Source organism: Oncorhynchus clarkii, chromosome 4, assembly GCF_045791955.1.
Source record: "Oncorhynchus clarkii lewisi isolate Uvic-CL-2024 chromosome 4, UVic_Ocla_1.0, whole genome shotgun sequence".
Classification (NCBI taxonomy): Eukaryota; Metazoa; Chordata; class Actinopteri; order Salmoniformes; family Salmonidae; genus Oncorhynchus; species Oncorhynchus clarkii.
The window spans coordinates 80,712,876-80,733,363 of record NC_092150.1 but is presented as its reverse complement, the minus strand read 5'-3'; the positions used below and the strand labels follow the sequence as shown (position 1 = coordinate 80,733,363).

At 44.1% G+C, this 20,488-nt stretch overlaps 2 protein-coding genes and 1 pseudogene across 2 annotated transcripts; 1 reads left to right on the top strand and 2 right to left on the bottom strand.

The window, feature by feature from the left end:
• Positions 1 to 4,464: 4,464 nt before the first annotated feature.
• LOC139407343 (SAYSvFN domain-containing protein 1-like) lies at positions 4,465 to 6,044 on the bottom strand. Its single transcript, XM_071151055.1, has 2 exons — positions 5,619 to 6,044; positions 4,465 to 5,379 (listed from the first exon to the last, which is right to left on the bottom strand). The coding sequence occupies exons 1-2, from the start codon at positions 5,835 to 5,837 to the stop codon at positions 5,062 to 5,064; spliced, it is 537 nt and encodes a 178-aa protein (XP_071007156.1). The 5' UTR covers positions 5,838 to 6,044; the 3' UTR covers positions 4,465 to 5,061.
• A 68-nt stretch (positions 6,045 to 6,112) lies between these two features.
• LOC139407344 (protein C10-like) lies at positions 6,113 to 8,121 on the top strand (annotated as a pseudogene).
• Positions 8,122 to 8,264: 143 nt separating this feature from the next.
• Positions 8,265 to 19,955, bottom strand: LOC139408064 (cytospin-A-like). The gene is made up of 12 exons (XM_071151881.1): positions 19,358 to 19,955; positions 18,466 to 18,617; positions 16,681 to 17,169; positions 14,910 to 14,983; positions 12,550 to 13,184; positions 12,281 to 12,374; positions 11,580 to 11,655; positions 10,407 to 10,446; positions 10,219 to 10,315; positions 9,982 to 10,098; positions 9,840 to 9,899; positions 8,265 to 9,560 (listed from the first exon to the last, which is right to left on the bottom strand). The coding sequence occupies exons 2-12, from the start codon at positions 18,503 to 18,505 to the stop codon at positions 9,471 to 9,473; spliced, it is 1,812 nt and encodes a 603-aa protein (XP_071007982.1). The 5' UTR covers positions 18,506 to 18,617; positions 19,358 to 19,955; the 3' UTR covers positions 8,265 to 9,470.
• Between the last annotated feature and the right edge of the window lie 533 nt (positions 19,956 to 20,488).

The following is a 20,488-nucleotide window of genomic DNA, read 5'->3' as shown; positions in this document are numbered from 1 at the left end:
GAGACTCCCGTTTCCACGAATCGAGGCCGGAGGCAGCATCAAAGGTTGGTTGAAAATTCAGTGCAGTACCAACGTGTAACTCCCAGTATAATGGATACCAATTTGGGGGGTTTAAATCACATTATCTGTAGCTATTCCTTTACATGGTTAGCTGAAGTATTCCCATTTCACAGTCCAACTGCTCTGCTGTGAGGGTGCCCATGAGAGGCTGACAGTCAGGGTTGAATACTGAGTAAGCGCTCAGTTCTCCAGGTTGACGTTTAGCTGGGCTCCGCAGCCCCTGGTACAGCCAGTAGAAGAGGGAGATTAGGAAGAAAGGCAACCCGAAGGCCAGCTCAGCAAACAGCCCAAGCAGAACCAGCCAAAGCAACACCTTCAGCAAAGTCCGGTTTGCAAAACCAAGTTGCCTTGAACCAAGCCTTCGACCCAGAATGCAGTCCAGCAGACAGTCATCCTAAAAAAGTGAAGAGAGAATCACGAGTTAGCTAACACTGAGGGGTGGAATTGAAATAAACGATCTATGCCATGACGCTACCTCAGCGAGGGTTGAAGTCAGGGTTTTTGTGTTTAGCCTACCCCACACTGTAAAGTCCCTGTAGCCTGAGGGACAGCAGGCATCTGATGTTTTGTCAACTCCTGTGCGTCTTTATCAGCTGTTGACTCCCAACTGGCGGACTTCAAAGTGCTTCCACTGCCAGGTGATGTTATGGGCTGCATCTCACCAGCCCTTGTACGGGGCTCTGAACTTTGCAAGCTTTTGCTAATGCTAACAGCTTCTGATTCATACTCATGCAGAAATTAGATACTGCTTGACAATGTATGCACTGTGCACGACGGGTATCAAGCACTGATAGCTGGCGAACTAGCTAGCTAGACTGATTTGAGACGTCATTTTGTTCTAGCAAATTACCCCTCGATTGTGTGAAACGTGATCTAATCAAAAGCGGAAATGTTATTATAAGGTGCTTTCAATGCATTGATAGAATTCAAAGTTTCACTGTCACAAAGAGTGACGTGAGAAATCCGTAGAAAACAGATCTTAAAATATGTTGTTCTACTTCGGCAAAGGTATTTATAACTAACCCCGGGTTGTTTACTTCCGGTTCGGGCGTAAGTAATGACGTCTGTTGTGTCGTAAAGCGCAGGGAAATAAACTTGACTCAACCGATAACTCAGGGTCGTCACTAGTTAAACTTTAACCACTGCTAACCTTATGCCTAACCTTAAATTAAGACCAAAAAGCTAATTTTAGTTATTTATTTTTACGGTATAGTCCATTAAGATATTTTAACTAGTGGAAACCAACAGCCAGGGTGCTAGGGTGTATTCATTACGCCGATGCAACAGAAACCGTGTACTCTAAACGCTGTTGAGTTCCGTATGGTTCTTAAACGGAAGTAGTTCAGTCATCTGTCAAAACAATTAGGCAGTTTATGTTGAAACAGAATCAATGTTTTTTTTTACTAGGCAAGTCAGTTAAGAACAAATTATTTTCAATGACGGCCTGTTCAGGGGCAGAACGACAGATTTGTAACTTCTCAGCTTGGGGATTTGAACTTGCAACCTTTTGGTTACTAGTCCAACACTTTAACCACTAGTCTACCCTGTTGCCCCTGTCATATTGTCCTCAGTAAGTGGGGGAAAGAAGAGGCCCTCTTTGGAACAGTTTTTTTCTTCTGTAGGGTTTTATGGCGGACTACATCCCCAAAAGGTATATTGCCGTGGGGTAAATATTGGCAATATAGTAAAAATGTATGATAACAATGTTTTTTTTTTTTTTTTTTGTCATTTAAGGTTAGGGATAGGCATAAGGTGTGTCTAAGGGTAGGGTTGTGGTTTCAAATCAGATTTTAAGAAGATAAATTGTAGAAATAGGCAAGATTTATGATTGTGGTAACAAGTGACGACCCCTGAAACGTGCGTGCGTCTTAAAAAATATATAATAATATTAGTTTTACTTTTATTTATTCAGGGTAGCCCAATTGAGATCAGTGTCTCATTCCCAATCACGTCATTATTCTCTCTTTGTAAACAAAAAGGGAGTTATGGTAGACAGCAGACAAAGGTTTAAGTGTAGGCGGCAGCTGCAATCTGTTAAATGGTTTCACCACAGTCAAGAGCTGGAAGGAAAGTTGACTAAACAATCTGATTCCTGCTATTTAGGCAAGATCTACAGTGCATTCGGAAAGTATTCAGACCCCTTGACTTTTTCCACATTTTGTTACGTTACAGCTTTATTCTAAAATGGATTAAATGGCATTTTTTCCTCATCAATCTACACACAATACCCCATATTGACAAAGCGAAAACAGGTTTTTAGACATTTTTGCAAATGTATTAAAAATAAACAAATACCTTATTAACATAAGTATTCAGACCCTTTGCTATGAGACTCAAAATTGAGCTCAGGTGCATCCTGTTTCCATTGATCATCCTTGAGTCCACCTGTGGTAAATTCAGTTGATTGGACATGATTTGGAAAGGCACACACCTGTCTATATAAAGGTCCCACAGTTGACAGTGCATGTCAGAGGAAAAACGAAGCCATAAGGTCAAAGGAATTGTCTGTAGAATGCCAAAACAGGATTGTGTTGAGGCACAGATCTGGGGAAGGGTACCAAAAAATGTCTGCAGCATTGAAGGTCCCCAAGAACATAGTGGCCTCCATCATTCTTAAATGGAAGACGTTTGGAACCACCACGACTCTCCCTTGAGCTGGCAGCACTGCCAAACTGAGCAATCGGGGGAGAAGGGCCTTGGTCAGGGAGATGACCAAGAACCCGATGGTCACTCTGACAGAGCTTTAGAGTTCCTCTGTGGAGATGGGACAACCATCTCTGCAGCACTCCACCAATCAGGCCTTTTTGGTAGAGTGGCCAGACGATAGCCACTCTTCAGTAAAAGGCACATGACAGCCTGCTTGGAGTTAGCCAAAAGGCTTCTAAAGGACTCTCAGACCATGAGAAACAAGATTCTCTGGTCTGATGAAACCAAGATTGACCTCTTTGGCCTGAATGCCAAGTGCCATGTCTGGAGGAAATCTGGCACCATCCCTACTTTGAAGCATGGTGGTGGCAGCATCATGCTGTGGGGATGTTTTTCAGCGTCAGGTCTGGGAGACTAGTCAGGATCAAGGGAAAGATGAATGGTTCAAAGTACAGAGTAATCATGATGAAAACCTGCTATAGAATGCTCCGGACCCCAGAAGGTAAACCTTTGCCCCAGTCTAAAAGGACAACGACCCTAAGCACACAGCCAAGACAGATGGCGCCGACAGATATAGCAGCTCTGCTTCTAGCTCCTCAGCAACTTTGCAGTATTTTGTTATTTTGTGTTAATTCTTACATTATTAGCCCAGAAAATGTTTGTGTTATTACATACAGCCGGAAACTAGGAATACGACCAGAAATACGACTTTCCAGAATTAGATCCTTTGTTCATACCCCCCAGAGCAATTGAACTTATTCCAGAGGGTGCTCCAAAACCCCGCCGGTGGAGAAGAGGTATTCGGAATGGACTTCTAGTCCGACTCAGGAGACATGCACATCATCCACCGCTTCCGAGTATATTACACGCTAATGTTCAGTCTCTGGATAATAAAGTAGACAAGATCAGGGAAAGGATTTCCTTCCAGAAAGACATTAGGGTGGCATACTCTGTTTCACAGAAACATGTCTCGGGATACAGAAAATCATGAACTACAAAGGCAAAATCAGTCACATCACGGACACCGACGTCTTGCTTCCGGACAAGCTAAACACCTTCGCCCGCTTTGAAGACAATATACTGTTTTCTATTCTACTGTATTTTAGTCAATGCCACTCTGACATTGCTCAATCTAATATTTATATATTTCTTAATTCAATTATTTTACATGTGTGTATTGTTGTGAACTGTTAGATACTACTGCACTGTTGTAACACAAGCATTTTGCAACACCTGCTAAATATTTGACCAATAAAATTTAATTTGACAACGCAGTGGCTTCAGGACAAGTCTCTGAATGTCCTTGAGTTGCCCAGCCAGAGCCTGGACTTGAACCCGATCTAACATCTCTGGAGAGACCTAAAAATAGTTGTGCAGCAAAGCTCCCCATCTAACCTGACAGAGCTTGATAGGATCTGCAGAGAAGAATGGGAGAAACTCCACAAATACAGGTGTGCCAAGCTTGTAGCCTCATACCCAAGAAGACTCAAGGCTGTAATCACTGCCAACGGTGCTTCAATAAAGTACAGAGTAAAGGGTCTGAATACTTGTCTAAATGTGATCATTTTTTATTTTGTATAAATTTGTAAAAATAACCGTTTTTGCGCTTTGTCATTATGGGGTATTGTGTGTAGTTGGAGGGGGGGGGGACAATTTAGTTACTTTTAGAATAAGGCTGTAACATAACAAAATGTGGAAAAAGTCAAGGGGTCTGAATACTTTCTGAAATGCACTGTATTTAAAAAAAAAGAAGCCCACTTTAAATCTCAGCTTTTTAATTAGCTCACCCATAAGTGTATATATATCTTTTTTTACATTAGATCTTTGTCAATCCGAATGCCCAGATATTTATAGGCAGGAACCCGATCAATAGGAGAACAATCCAATGAATAAATATGTAGTTCATCTGAATTTTTTTTGCTAGAATTAGAGAACACATATTTCGTCTTGCCCACATTAAGTACACGTTTTAAACCAACCAGGGCTTTCTATAAGGCAACAAAATCACATTGCAGCTCTAGCCTGGTCAACAGTTTGCAATGGCATACATAAGTGTCATCTGAATACTATTGTAGACTATTACATGTTTTAAGACCAAAATAGTAAAGAGCAGGTCCTAGTACAGTAATACAATTTTTCAAGCGGATGGTGCTTTTCCAACATCATCAATGTGCACTAGTGGTGAATGATCTTGTAGTATGGAATAGGCTCCATTTGACTTCAAAATCAATACCAGCAATGTGCTTCATTCAAAGAAATACATTGCCAGTTCCTTTTTAGTACAATGGGAAGCTTAAAGTACAGTAGCTATTCCATTTCAGATTAAAGTCAGTTGTTTGAGTGTCTTGAGGGATTTCATCTGTTGGCCAGTGGTCTGTAGCCCATCTCTCCCTCTAGCTGCTCAGCTGTAAGTGCACCCAGGAGAGGCTGACAGTCTGGGTTGAACACTGAGTAAGCACTCATTTCTCCAGGTTGGCGTGCAGTTGGGCTCCGCAGCCCCTCATACAGCCAGTAGAAGAGGGAGATTAGGAAGAAAGGCAACCCGAATTCCAGCTCGGCAAACAGCCCAAGTAGAACCAGCCAAAGCAACACCTTCAGCAAAGTCAGATTCGTGAAAGCCAGTCGCTTTGAACCAAGCCATTGACCCAGAGTGCTCTCCAGCAGCCAGTCATCCTAAAAAAACGGGGGGGGGGGGGGGGGGGGGGAATAAATGAAGTTACAGTAGCTAACATTGACAAGATGGAATCAACGTTTATTACTATCTGGTTTTTCAGACACAGATTAAGAATAGTCCTGGTTGACTAACAAGCATGGTCAATGAATCTCCAAAGAAAGTGTTTATTAGTCCAGGACTAGGCTTAAACAGCGTAGGGTAACCAACCCCTAGTATTTTAAGTAGATTTTTAGCCCACCCCCCAATGTTTAGTCCTTATAGCCTGATGGACAGCAGAGATTGGATTATCTGTCAACTCCTGTGTGTCTGGATCAGCTGTTGATGACTGGCAACTGTCCGACTTCAAAGTGCTGCCATTGTCCGAATATGTTACTGGTTGTTTTTGAAAAGATTCGCTCTTCCTAGCGGCCACATCAGCCCTTCTTCGGGCCCTGAACTCCGCAAGCTTTTGCTCCATATGTGTAGATCTTCTGAGTCATGCAGCAATGAAAGAATGCGTGGCAACGTGTGCACGACAGTTCGCTAGATTTTTTTGAGAGGTCCCAAAAAGATTGTTCGAGTGAAATCCCGTCTTCCCAAACGCGGAAATCTTGTCTAAATTGTGTTATGGTAATAATTGAATTCACTGTCACAGGAAGTATGAAAATATTTTCTTTAACAAATCTGTTTCACTTCAGTTTGTTTATCTTCCGGTTCAGCTAGGCGTACGTAACGACGTAGATTGTGTAGTAAATCGTCAACCCCATCATCCACCTGACAAGCCAAACTAGCTTTTCTTGGTAGACTGTTTGTCTTTATTCAATTTATATATTGTAAGTAACCAAATATGCAATTGACTGATTATGTAGGTATTTAATTGCGTATTCCAGAGCATTATAGATTAAAAAAGTATACAGTAGTTAGCTCTGCTCAGCTAGCTAGCTAGTTTAGCTACAATCCTACTCATGTCAAAATTCTCCATCCATAGTTCTGGATGAATCGAATAAAGGTAAATATATAGGTAGATCAATATGCCCTTTTAGATATGTCCCTTTTATGTTTGTATAAGAAATGGACACAGGAAAGTATTAGACTCACTGACACACTACATAAAAAAGCAGGAGTCAGCTAGATAAGTATTTGAATCTGATTCACATATGCAATATCCTCTCTAATATCCCATTTTTTTCCAGACACAGAATGGACAGCCCCAGCCCACCCTCACCGTTGAGCATGCCAGATGTAAGCACAGTTGTCACATACTTTTGTCTTATTACTAATGCCCAGTAGTGGAACAGATCTCTTCAAACTGCTTGTGATGCAGTGGTGCTGAGTGTGATCATCCAAGTCTTCTCTGTGCCAGAGAATTTAGTGCGGATGGAGGAGGCACGGGAGAGCGCCTACAACATGGGGAAGATTCGATAGCTGGTGCTCCCCATGGCCACCCAGATCCAACAGGTCATCAAGGCTTATGGCTTCAACAACGAGGGAGAGGGGGAAGTCACTTTGTGAAACCAGTTCCATACAGAATGAAGGGGTAGAGAGAGACAAATCTATTGTCACTTGTCAGTGGCATTGTTTTGTGTGAAGACTGAATGCTATCTTTTTGCGTCATGTTCAGTTTGACCTATACTGAACAACAATATAAATGCAGCAATTTCTAAGATTTGACTTAGTTAATATAAGGAAATCAGTCAATTAAAATACATTCATAAGGCCCTAATCTATGAATTTCATATGTTGGTCATAAATATCTTTTAAAAAATGGTAGGGGTCGTGGATCAGAAAACCAGTAAATATCTGGTGTGACCACCATTTGTGTCATGCAGCTCGACACCTCCTTCACCTTGAGTTGATAAGGCTGTTGATTGTGGCCTGTGAAATGTTGGCCCACTTCTCTTCAATGGCTGTGCGAACTTGCTGGGTATTAGCGGGAACACACTAACACGTCAATCCAGAGTATTCAAAACATGCTCAATGGGTGACATGTTTGAGTATGCGCTGGTGGAAATTCCTGCAGTCAGCATGCCAATTGCCCTCAACTTATGGCATTGTGTTGTGTGACAACTGCTCATTTTAGAGTGTGCTTTTGTCCCCAGCACAAGGTGCACCTGGGTAATGATGCCATTTAATCTGCTTCTTGATATGCCACACCTGTCAGGTGGATGAATTATCTTGGCAAAGGAGAAATGCTCACTAAGAGGGATGTAAAATGTGCACATACTGAGAGAAATAAGCTTTTTGTGCGTATGGAACATTTCTGGGATCTTTTATTTCAGCTCATGAAACCAACACTTTCATGTTGCATTTATATATTTGTTCCGTGTATTTGTGAAATCATGGTGGTCAATCATAGTAGTCATTGCTTGTTTTAGCTATTTTTCAGGTGTTCTTAAATTTGCCCGTCTGGTGAAGATGTATGAAACTCAGGATCCAGAGATAGCAGCCATATCAGTCAAACTGGGGTCTCTTCTCCTGCCTCCTCTGTCCACTCCACCCATTGGTGGTGCAATCCCAGCCTCCTCGCAAACTATTTTATTGTGGACCGCCTTGTTTTTCCAGAAGGGACATCTACAAAATGTTACTGTACTTTCATCAAGTACGTGCAAACTTGGAATTCAGCTCATGATATTTTCATTCAGTCTTAGGTGAGAGTGAATAGGTTACCTTATTTCTAATGTCCTGAGATAATACACACAAAGCACATCTTTATTGGTTGAAATGAAAACACTGTCAGAAACACAAGCACTGACCATGGTTTTGGTTTTGACTTGTCATTTATATCATTAATTGCTGTTTGAGAGGACAATGATTTTTTGGGTATAAAACATTTTATACTGCTATCGTATAAAATGTCAATCTCAGTTGTCACAGCTAGATACATTGTATTAATATAAAACTCAAATTTGACATTTTTTTAATTAAAGATAACAGCAACACAAACAGATTAAAACAACCTTTATTATGGCAGTAATGCTTTGGCAACTGTTTGTCATTTATCATTCTCGTACAGTACCATTATTACAGTAAAACTGTTTAGGGTGGGCCTCTGTGTCTCAATTTATACTTGAGACACATACAATACATCACTCTTATTTCTCACCTTCTCCCTCAATCACAGAGACAAGCAAACATTGTAGGATCCAGTACTTATATGGCCTCATTGTTGCTCCTATTATCAGACAAAACCTCATGACAGTTCATTCCCATACTCCATAACAGGAGACAAGTCCCTCTGTTGGATAGTCCACCATATGGCACTTCTGTTTGCATACTACATTTAAAATTAAATTAAAATTAAAAAAAAGTTTTTCCAAACAAAATGTACATTAAAAATATTACTAGTTAGACAGCACAGTACACACATTTTTTCAAAGGCAGTCACTCTTGGTTGATTGCAGTTGTGATGCACACAATGCCATTGAATGAACTCATTCAAGTTGTCCAGACCTTTTTTCTGCTTTGAGTTGGGTTGTATACAGACATTAAAATACTACTTATGGCTACATTAATATCACAGCGGGTAAGAGTTTTCTAAGGGTATAAAATCAGATACATGGGGAGAGCGTGTCTATAACATTCAAATCATCCAGTTAAAAACTTGACAGACTTCATATTGTTGATAAAATTAAAAGGCATCAAAATAAGTACACAACAGAGTGAACAGCAGTAGAACCCTAAGTGAAGAACTTGAAGTCATTGTTCATTTTTCCTGGTGCAAATAGTAACATCCTTCCCATATCCACAATTTCCTAATTTATGGTTCTCCTTGTGGTCATTTCCAATGGCTCCTCATTTAGTGCAATCACTGTGTATTTACCAAAAAACCCAGCTCTCAGCCCAAAACCCCCATGGTCAGCGCTTTCTGAAATCAAGATCGACCCAGTTCATAGTAGCTCCATCCACAGTGCACCTACAACAAATGGCCAGCAGCAGGAGCCTCTGCACAAGGAGTGAGGCTGAAGGAGAATTCCGTTCCAACAGTAGTCCTAAACCCCCTAGTGGTATATCACTCAAGAGTCCAGTTCATGATGCAACAAAAATAACCAGACTGGTGGTGGCAGACCAGTTAGACGTAGTGTTTGGTATGGAACCCAGAAGGGAAATGACCTTACATCTCAAAGTGACGAAACATGCTTTCAACGTACCCCAGGACCCTCTGCCAGTCGGGCCCACCTGGTCTCAGCATCTCCTCCACGGTCTGTCAAGCAAACACAAACACTGTTGAAGAATAATAACTCCATACTCTCCGTCATGGACAAACTCTATTCTCATTCAAAGGTGCCCACTGAGGAGTACTACGCAAGGCCCCAATCACAAATACAAACATCAGTGACACCTTACATTTTAGTCACAAGTCAAGCTCCCTACCGTATGTTCCCAACAGCTGTGTTCCATGTTCATGGTGACGTGTTAGTACAAGTAATATGCATGTGAAATTCCCAGTAGTTAGCCCAGTTAGTTTAAATGTGGGTCTCACCAAAGTGGCTGGGATTCCAACACTCTCCCCTGTCTGGAAGGCTAGGTCCAGGTTCTCGCTCTGCACAGAACAAGTTAGGACTTAACTGTAGGGTCAATATAACAGTATGTGCTGTATGTGAATGGGTATGCATTCCTCTTACTTTGTCTCCTGTGCTGAGACTACTGTAGGGGATGTGTGTGGGCAGATAGGTGTGGTACACGGCACAGAAAGCCAGACCATCCTCCCAACTGCTACTGAAGTTGGTGATCTCAATATTCTGTAAAAAAAAAATAAAAAAAAAAGAATCTAAGGTTTGTATGGGTCAGAATACAGACCGATGTTTTACAAATATGAATGGTAAGCTTGAGTTATTCTAGAAAACTTGGCCACTTCTGACCTTATAGCCCTGGGTGCGGCTTTGACACCAACGCAAGAGTGAGTTCCGCCTGGAGCCTCCATGACATCGCAGCAGCATGCTGAAACCATCCTGAGGTCTGGAAGGTGGATAGCAGACAAAAGTTATGTAGATAGAAGGCTTTATTTGGGCATATTTCTTAAGTATCTCTAGAGGGCCTGTCTACTCACCTGAACAATGGGTCTGCGTTCTGGTCCTCCTCCTGTTTTTCTGCCGGACATGAGCAATTAGTCAAGAGCACAGTAACTTTAATGCGGAAGACAACACATTTCAGTTGATTGCGTTCAGTTGTACAACTGTCTAGGTAATAAGAAAGCAGTTGTGGATGAACTCATTTACAGTGCCTTCAGAACGTATTCATACCCCTTGTCTTATTCCACATGTTGTTGTGTTACAGCAGTAATTCAAAATGTATTATGTATTAAAAAAAAACTATTCTCCACATCCCGGAGTCGCCTCTTCACTGTTGACATTGAGACTGGTGTTTTGCGGGTACTATTTAATGAAGCTGCCAGTTGAGGACTTGTGAGGCATCTGTTTCTCAAACTAGACACTAATGTACTTGTCCTCTTGCTCAGTTGTGCACCGGGGCCTCCCACTCCTAATTTACATTCTGGTTAGGGCCAGTTTGCGCTGTTCTGTGAAGGGAGAAGTACACAGCGTTGTACGAGATCTTCAGTTTCTTGGCAATTTCTCGCATGGAATAACCTTCATTTCTCAGAACAAGAATAGACTGACGAGTTTCAGAAGAAAGTTATTTGTTTCTGGCCATTTTGACTCTGTAATCAAACCCACAAATGCTGATGCTCCAGATACTCAACTAATCTAAAGGCCAGTTTTATTGCTTCTTTAATCAGGACAACAGTTTTCAGCTGTGCTATCATAATTGCAAAAGGGTTTTCTAATGATCAATTAGCCTTTTAAAATGATAAACTTGGATTAGCTAACAACGTGCCATTGGAACACAGGAGTGATGGTTTCTGATAATGGGCCTCTGTACGCCTATGTAGATATTCCATTAAAAATCATTTCTAGCTACAATAGTCATTTACAACATTAATTAACCATATCCAAACTGTATTTCTGATCAATTTGATGTTATTTGAATGGTCTAAAAATGAGCTTTTCTTTCAAAACAAGGACATTTCTAAGTGATCCCAAAACTTTTGAACGGTAGTGTATATAAATGAGAATTCATTTTCAATACATTTGCAAACATTTCTAAAAAAAGATGAGTGAGAATTGTTTTTGGAATTCAGGCTGTAACAACTAAATGTGGAATAAGTCAAGGGGTATGAATACATTCTGAAGGCACTGTAGTTAATGAATGAATTGACACACACTTGTATAGAAGCTAGACCAGCTGTCCTGTCGTTGCAGTATGCGGTCCATCCTTTTCCCTTTGGCTGGCTCTTCTTTCTAGTAAGAGATAGAGAGAAGAGACAGACAGTACATACTGCATACATGCATGACTTATCCCAAAATGGACCCTTGAATTTTAATTTATTTTTTTATTTTTTTTTCACCCCCTTTTTCTCCCCAATTTCGTAGTATCCAATTGTTGTAGCTACTACCTTGTCTCATCGCTACAACTCCCGTACGGGCTCGGGAGAGACGAAGGTTGAAAGTCATGCGTCCTCCGATACACAACCAACCAAGCCGCTGCTTCTTTAACACAGCACACATCCAACCCGGAAGCCAGCCGGACCAATGCGCCGGAGGAAACACCGTGCACCTGGCCACCTTGGCTAGCGTACACTGCGCCCAGCCCGCCACAGGAGTCGCTGGTGCGCGATGAGACAAGGACACCCCTACCGACCAAGCCCTCCCTAACCCGGGCGACGCTAGGCCAATTGTGCGTCGCCCCACGGACCTCCCGGTCGCGGCCGGTTACGACAGAGCCTGGGCGCGAACCCAGGACTCTGATGGCACAGCTGGCGCTGCAGTACAGCGCCCTTAACCACTGCACCACCCGGGAGGCCTCAAGTCCAGGCTTTCTGATAGCATTTCAAAAACAAACTTGTTGGTTCAATATTAGTGTTACCTTGTAGAGAGGCAGTGTTGTACTGGTAGGGTTCTGGGAGCTACCATTCTGTGCAGGGAGAGAGTCAGTGGGCAGGGGAAGTCGAGAGAGGCTCCTGGAACAGATAAGATAGGCTTTAGTTTCCACAGATAAATGTAGGATACGTGTGTCTATAGCATGGCCTTGCGCAACAAGGTCAAAGGTTGCTCCTACAGAGACACAGGCTGGCTAGCTTACATGCTCCAGATAACAACAAACAGATTATTATACGGGCATGAGGCGGCACTCACCTGGAACGCTCTGACATCACCACAATCCTTGGTGAATCTCTCAAGCCGCACCTCTTCTCCCCGGCTGCCAAATTCCGTAGGTACGCCTCCGCCACCCCCTTCACTTTGAGCAAGTTCTCCCCTCCTCTAACAAGCTCCTTGGGAAACTGCCCTCCCATGTCAACATCCTCTCCCTCACTCTTCATCCTTTTCTCTCCTTCCACTTCTCTTTCTGAATCCTCTCTTTTCTTCCCATCCAGTGCCTCCATCGTGCTTATGTCTTCACTAGTGTCTTCTCCCTCCGTGTCTCTTCCCTCTATCTCTCTGTGTGAGTCCTTCTCTCTTTCCCTCAGTGAGTCCCTCTCGCTCTCCCTGAGTGTGTGTCTCTGTGTGTCCAGCTCAGCCCTAGTCTGTTGGTGCTCCATGGTGAGAGCAGACAATCTGTGACAGGCCTCTCTGTGTTCAGCCCTCAGGCTCTCCAGCTCCCTGTCCGTGTCCTGCTGTCTGCACTGGGCCTGGTCCAGCTGGCCCTCCACATTCCCATGGCTCTCTCTGAGCGTGCCTAGAGTCTCTTCCGCTTCCACGCGCAGCCGGTCGGCCACAGACACTGCCACCTGTAGATCACACTGGAACTGGAGCCACTCAGCTCGCTCAGTCTGCCAGAGAGAGAGAGATCCAGACAGAGAGATCCAGACAGAGAGAGAGATCCAGACAGAGCGAGAGAGAATCAGACAGAGAGTGAAAGCGAACCAGACAGAGAGCGAACGCGAACCAGACAGAGAGCGAACGCGAACCAGACAGAGAGCGAACGCGAACCAGACAGAGAGCGAGAGAGAGAACCAGACAGAGAGCGAGAGAGAGAACCAGACAGAGAGCGAGAGAGAGAACCAGACAGAGAGCGAGAGCGAGAACCAGACAGAGAGCGAGAGCGAGAACCAGACAGAGAGCGAGAGCGAGAACCAGACAGAGAGCGAGAGCGAGAACCAGACAGAGAGCGAGAGAGAGAACCAGACAGAGAGCGAGAGAGAGAACCAGACAGAGCGAGAGCGAGAACCAGACAGAGAGCGAGAGAGAGAACCAGACAGAGCGAGAGAGAGAACCAGACAGAGAGCGAGAGCCAGACAGAGCGAGACAGAGAGCGAGAGCGAGAACCAGACAGAGCGAGAACCAGACAGAGAGCGAGAGAGAGAACCAGACAGAGCGAGAACAAGACAGAGAAGAGAGCGAGATAGAGAACCAGACAGAGAGCGAGAGCGAGAGAGAACCAAACAGAGCGAGAGAGAACCAAACAGAGCGAGAGAGAGAACCAGACAGAGAGAGAGAGGAGAACCAGACAGAGAGAGAGAGTTAAAGATTCTGTACACTCAAACCAGAACCATACATCAGAATATAAGAGAGTGTGTTAACTCATTGCATCAGAAAAACTATCATAAAGAAGAGACAGAGGAACTTGCAGGTGAGAAGTAGATGTATCATTTTATATCCAGTTCAGCAGAAAGACATGCATACATCCTGTCACTGTCTCAGAAAATCTATAGTGCTGTTGATACAGTCTACAGAAAACATGTCTGACAAGCAAGGACTTTGCTTTAGTCAAGTAAAAAAAAAATATCAATAGGTTACCAAGTTCAGAACCTGTTTTAGCTAAACTAGCCAACCCAATTCAGGTGAACGCATAAACAAGATATGCCAGGAATGCCTGCAATGTTCCTTGTGTACAGTTAATGACAGTAATATAGAGATTGAGGGACAAACTCCCATATGGCAGGGCCTTCACACTGCTTATCCCTGGCTCATGTACACTAGTTGTTGCACCATGTTTGCAGATGGAGTTCAACAGCGATTCATATTCTCTAACAGAACATCTTAGAAATAAAGTCAAAGTGCATCACATTTTTTAACCACTGATAAGCGTGCTTAGGTTAGCACAAATATTTCCATTTCATTCAGGCAGTAAGTGCAATGTTCAGGCTAGTTGCAGGGTTTGTGGAAGGCAGGGTTTCTCAATATTTGTGCTAACCTAAGCAAGCTTATCAGTGGTTCAAAAATGTGATGGGGCTATGACTTCTTTTCCTAAAATGTCCTGTTACGGAATATGTATCGCTGTTGGCCTCCACCATCTGCAAACATGGTGTAAGAACTAGTGTACATGAGCCAGTGATAAGCAGTGTGAAGTCTAAAATATCTAACATAGTACAGTACAGGGTAGAGAAGGGAAAAAGCAATCCACATCAAAGTAATAGGGATGGATTTGTGTGTGGTCTTAAAATGTCCTCCTCTTTGCCCGTCTCTGCAGTGACCGAGAGAGAGGGAGGGAATGCAGTGGGAGAGAGAGGTATAGGGAATGCAGTCGGGAAGAGAAGGAGGAGCGTCTGACTCACCCTCAGTGTGTCCTTCAAGTTGCGCACCTCCTCGACCAGCTCCTCTCTCTCCACCAGCAACCGCCTCAGCAGCTCTGACACACAAACATACAGTAAACTTCAGGATGTATTTTACACCCCTTGACTCTTTCCACATGTTGTTGTGTTACAGCCTGAATTCAAAATGGATTCAATCGAGATATGTCGTCACTGGACTACATACACACAATACCCCATAATGTCAAGGTTGAATGACGTTTATGACATTTTTACAAATTAATTTAAAAAATGAAGAGCTGAAATGTATTGCCTCAATAAGTATTCAACCCCTATGGTCAGCATAAATACGTTCAGGAGTAGAAATGTGCTTAACAAGTCACATAAGTTGCATGGAGTCACTCTGTGTGCAATAACAGTGGCTAACATTATTTTTGAATGACTACATCTCTGTACCCCACACATACAATTATCTGTAAGGTCCCTCAGTGGAGCAGGGAATTTCAAACAAAAATCCAACCATAAAGACCAGGGAGGATTTCCAAAGCCTCTCAAAGAAGGGCACCTATTGGTAGATGGGTGAAAATAAAAGGCAGACATCAAAAATCCCTTTGAGCATGGGGAAGTTATTAATTACACTTTGGATGGTGTATCAATACACCCAGTCACTACAAAGATACAGGCATCCTTAACTCAGTTGCCAGAGAGGAAGGAAACTGCTCATGGATTTCAGGGAGGCCAATGGTGACTTTAAAACAGTTACAGACTTTAATGGCTGTGATAGGAGAAACTGAGGTTGGTTCAACAACATTGTACACTGAACAAAAATATGAAGGCAACATGTAAAGTGTTGGTCCCATATTTTATGAGCTGAAATATAAGATCCCAGAAATGTTCCATACATACAAAAAGCTTCTTCCTCTCAAATTTTGTGTACAAATTTGTTTCCATCCCTGTTTGTGAACATTTCTCCTTTGCAAAGATAATCCTTCCACCTGACAGGTCTGGCATGTCAATAAGCTGATTAAACGGCATGATCAATACACAGGTTCACCTTGTGCTGGGGACAATAAAAGGCCACTTTAAAATGTGCAGTTTTGTCACACAACACAATGCCACAGATGTCTCAAGTTTAGAGGGAGCATGCAATTGGCATGATGAATGCAGGAATGTCCACCAGAGCTGTTCCCACGTTTCTGAGAGAAATACACTTTTTGTGCATATGGAACATTTCTGGGATCTTATATTTCAGCTCATGAAACATGGAAGTAACAACATTTTGCATTTATATTTTTCTTCAGTATACTTTAAAATCCATGCAAAACCTGAAAATTGATGTCTAGCATTGATCAACAACCAATTTGACAGAGCTTGAGAACTTTGAAAAGAATAAATGGGCAAATTTTGCACAATCCAGGTGTGGAAAGCTCTTAGAGACTTACACAGAAAGACTCACAGCTGTAAATAGCTGCCAAACGTGTTTATACAAAGTATTGACTCCGGGGGGTGATTAGCTATTTTTGCATTTCATTTTCAATACATTTGCAAACATTTCTAAAAACATGTTTTCCCTTTGTCATTATGGGGTACTGTGTGTAGATGGATTAGAATTGTTTTAATCAATTTCAATTTGGCTTTAACAAAATGTGGAATAAGACGAGGGGTATGAATACTTTCTGAAGGCACCGTCCATACTGTAAGAACCTGCACGCACTCTCTGTTAAGTAGAGACAAGACAAACAAACTATTATGAACCGATTGGGTTGCTATGGCCACGCAGATGCAGAGTCCTTACCGGCTGCTCCTGCTGGTGCGTCCAGGCCTGGACTGAGCCCCAGTGCAGACCTGTGATGTTCCAAAAGGCTAAACAGTGCCAGGGCCATCTCCTCCCCAGCTCGCTCTGGCCTTGCATGGGGCTCCATCCCACTGTCCCGCTCCTGCCAGCTAGGCTCCAAAGGGCTACCCTCAAACTGAGGCTGCTGGCCTGGGGACACAGGGCTGCTGGTGTGGCTGTTAGAGCACCGCACTGTCTGCCTTCCACCTTCCATCTCAATCCCAGTCCCCTGCGGAGACACTCTGCTCTCCACTGTAATCACGGCCCATTCTGGGGGGACGGACAGTGTGTGTCTACAGTTGGAAATGGGGGAGGCTCCACCCTGGCAGACGATGCCCCGGGTGGTCCCGGAGGACGGTGTCCCCTGCTGCAGCAGCTGAGCCGCGGCTGGTGCCAGATCAGAATCAGAGAGGGAAGAGGGAGGAGTTTGGAACAGATCTAAATGAGATCCTGGAGAGAGAACAAGGGAGTGGAGAGAAAGAGGGGAGGATTAGAGAAAGCTGATATAGGGGAAGGAAGAGATGGAGGGAAGAGGAGAGATGAAGAGGAACAGAAAAGCGAGAGAGAACTGCTGTCCTGAGCTATTTTCTGTCTATAAAAACAATACAGAAGAAGACCACAGTTGGCTGCGCCTCTTGGAGGATGCCAGTTGGCTGCGCCTCTTGGAGGATGCCAGTTGGCTGCGCCTCTTGGAGGATGCCGGTTGGCTGCGCCTCTTGGAGGATGCCGGTTGGCTGCGCCTCTTGGAGGATGCCGGTTGGCTGCGCCTCTTGGAGGATGCCGGTTGGCTGCGCCTCTTGGAGGATGCCGGTTGGCTGCGCCTCTTGGAGGATGCCGGTTGGCTGCGCCTCTTGGAGGATGCCAGTTGGCTGAGCCTCTGGGAGGATGCCAGTTGGCTGAGCCTCTGGGAGGATGCCGGTTGGCTGCGCCTCTGGGAGGATGCCGGTTGGCTGCGCCTCTGGGAGGATGCCGGTTGGCTGCGCCTCTGGGAGTATGCCGGTTGGCTGCGCCTCTGGGAGGATGCCGGTTGGCTGCGCCTCTGGGAGGATGCCGGTTGGCTGCGCCTCTGGGAGGATGCCGGTTGGCTGCGCCTCTGGGAGGATGCCGGTTGGCTGCGCCTCTGGGAGGATGCCGGTTGGCTGCGCCTCTGGGAGGATGCCGGTTGGCTGCGCCTCTGGGAGGATGCCGGTTGGCTGCGCCTCTGGGAGGATGCCGGTTGGCTGCGCCTCTGGGAGGATGCCGGTTGGCTGCGCCTCTGGGAGGATGCCGGTTGGCTGCGCCTCTGGGAGGATGCCGGTTGGCTGCGCCTCTTGGAGGATGCCGGTTGGCTGCGCCTCTTGGAGGATGCCAGTTGGCTGCGCCTCTTGGAGGATGCCAGTTTATTCTCTAGTGCGCATTCACACAGACAGGTCCATAAGGATGTGTGCTTGGCCAGCCTATAGCGTCTCATGTTCCCCCTCCCTGTCCTTGCATTGAGCAGCAGAATTCTGCAGACTCCTCATTACGCTATCAGATGTGTTGCATGTGACTAGCGGTGCACACACAGTATCCAGTAAGATATTCTCACCCCAGTCTGAGTCCGTTTCCTGCATACTGAAAACAGCTAGAAAGGATAGGAACGGCCAGGGTTTTAAACAGGCGTATAGGGGAGGGATGCGTGTCAGAAAAAGAGAAGACGATGCAGGTAGGATGCATGACGTTCAACATCAAGCCAGGTGTGTGTGTGTGTACGTTCATGTAGGGAACCTGTAGGTCCATGGCCGTCCTTTCCACCGACGTTACCCATGATGCAGCAGGTGCAGGGAGACAGCAGTGTGACTGTGCTTCCCAGCACCCCTCACATTCCCCTCTGGTGCTCTCTCTTAGGTCCACCGCAGATTGGATAGGGCATAATACACCTAGAAGTACAGAGAAAGCTCAGACCATTCATATTTTAATACAAATATGGTTAACACTACTAAATTCCCCTTTAATAGAGTGGGTACCCTGACTACAGTGGAAAACAATGTTGTTGTTTTTTGATTTTTTTCTCAAGTGATGGGAGCAATGACCGATACTTAAAATGCTGCAAGGTAATTGAGCAGGGATGACTGCTGGTATATGTGCTTATCCCTGCAGGATGTTCACCATCATCATGCCTGACTCCCTGTGTCCAGTGTAGCATTAGATTAATAACACAAGTAGGTGATGAGAGGGAGAAAACCTGACAGTCCCCAGGGTTTAATGTGGAATTAATAGGTTGTTAAATTGATTAGGCCAGCCTGATCAATGGAAAGGCAGCTGCTTAGTTTTATGGACTGATTGTGTGTGTGTTCTTGCAGAAAAAAATACCTTCCGAATACTAGTGTCTAATACTTGTAAGGCATGTTAATAAGGCTACGGCAAAACTCTGAACATTTACAGACATTACACATCGGATCCTGAATAAAATAATCCCTGTGATATACAGTATCACCGGTTACTAATGGCATAGACTCGGTTCTGTAAAGGTAGACTAGACACTCGAGAGGGATACAATAACAAGACAAGAAATACACATACTATCTCGGTGTCTAGGCACTGCACAAAAATATCACCGTGCGAGCTATTGGAATCAGGCAAACACAAACACTGTATTCTCTTGTAATCAACCACCCACCTTGATATATATTCCCACGACCACGTAGCCTACTGCCCGATAAATACTGTTTTAGTCTCTCGTCTCAGCTTTCCTCATCGCCGCATTTTTCTCCGTCTTCAATAGTCTGATACAGGTTTGGGGGGCTGTTTCCTGCTGTTGAAACGTTGTGTAGTATGAGCGAGAAAGATAATTGTGGAACCTGCTTGGAAGAAACGATGCGGCAAACTGCGAGACAGAAGGAGACAGTCTACTGTCCTACTGCGAGAAATTGTATCCTAGAACATTGGATATATTTAACTATAAATGTGTGTATAAAAAGCTCCACGTCCAGAAGTGTTGAGCGAGGAGAATATCATGAATTTGGATTAAATTCAAGTTGATAATGACAGATGCCTAGGATACATTCAGTAGCTCGTGTTGGAAGTTCCGATGCAAATATCATTTGGCGGAGAAGGTAGCGTAAACCTATTTAATAGAATACATTTATTTTTCCTGAAGGAAGTTCAGTTTTTCTTCAAGAGATTCTCCAAGTATTTTAGATCAACGAAGGGACCTATAGGATTTCAGAGGGACCTACTAGAACTTCCCGGGGGTCTCTGACTTTATACCTTTACTTGGCCCAACCAACCGTTGGACGGCGCTATTATCCTTTTACGTCGTTTGTCATTGCGTCTCTCTCTTGTTCCCCGCGTCCGGCTCGTACATAAATCATAATCCCCGCCTATTTCGATCATCTCTCTTCTTAAAAACTGTAACTAACCCTCAACCCCAATTTCAGCCTTTGCCCAACCCCTACAAATGTAATAAATAAATAAATAAATGCATTCAGGTGAGATGTTGTGGGTGGAAGAAATTGTGCAAAAATATTCATTTTGAGGTGGGTAAATGTAGTTGAACCTGATCCCAACACTTTCTCTCTAAAGCATATTTACCAGACGTCCACTGGCATATTCTGATAATACAATTATGGGCATCGCATGCATTTATGGCTCTGAACAGTTAGCTCACAGTGATATGCGCCGAGTTCCTGACATCTATCCCACTTGCTGGGCGCTTCCCCAAAATATTTCGCGGTATTGTTTTGGGAAGAGAAGTGCAATCATCGCCTAGAAATTGAAGATTATGGGCTCAATTCAATCCAACCCGCAT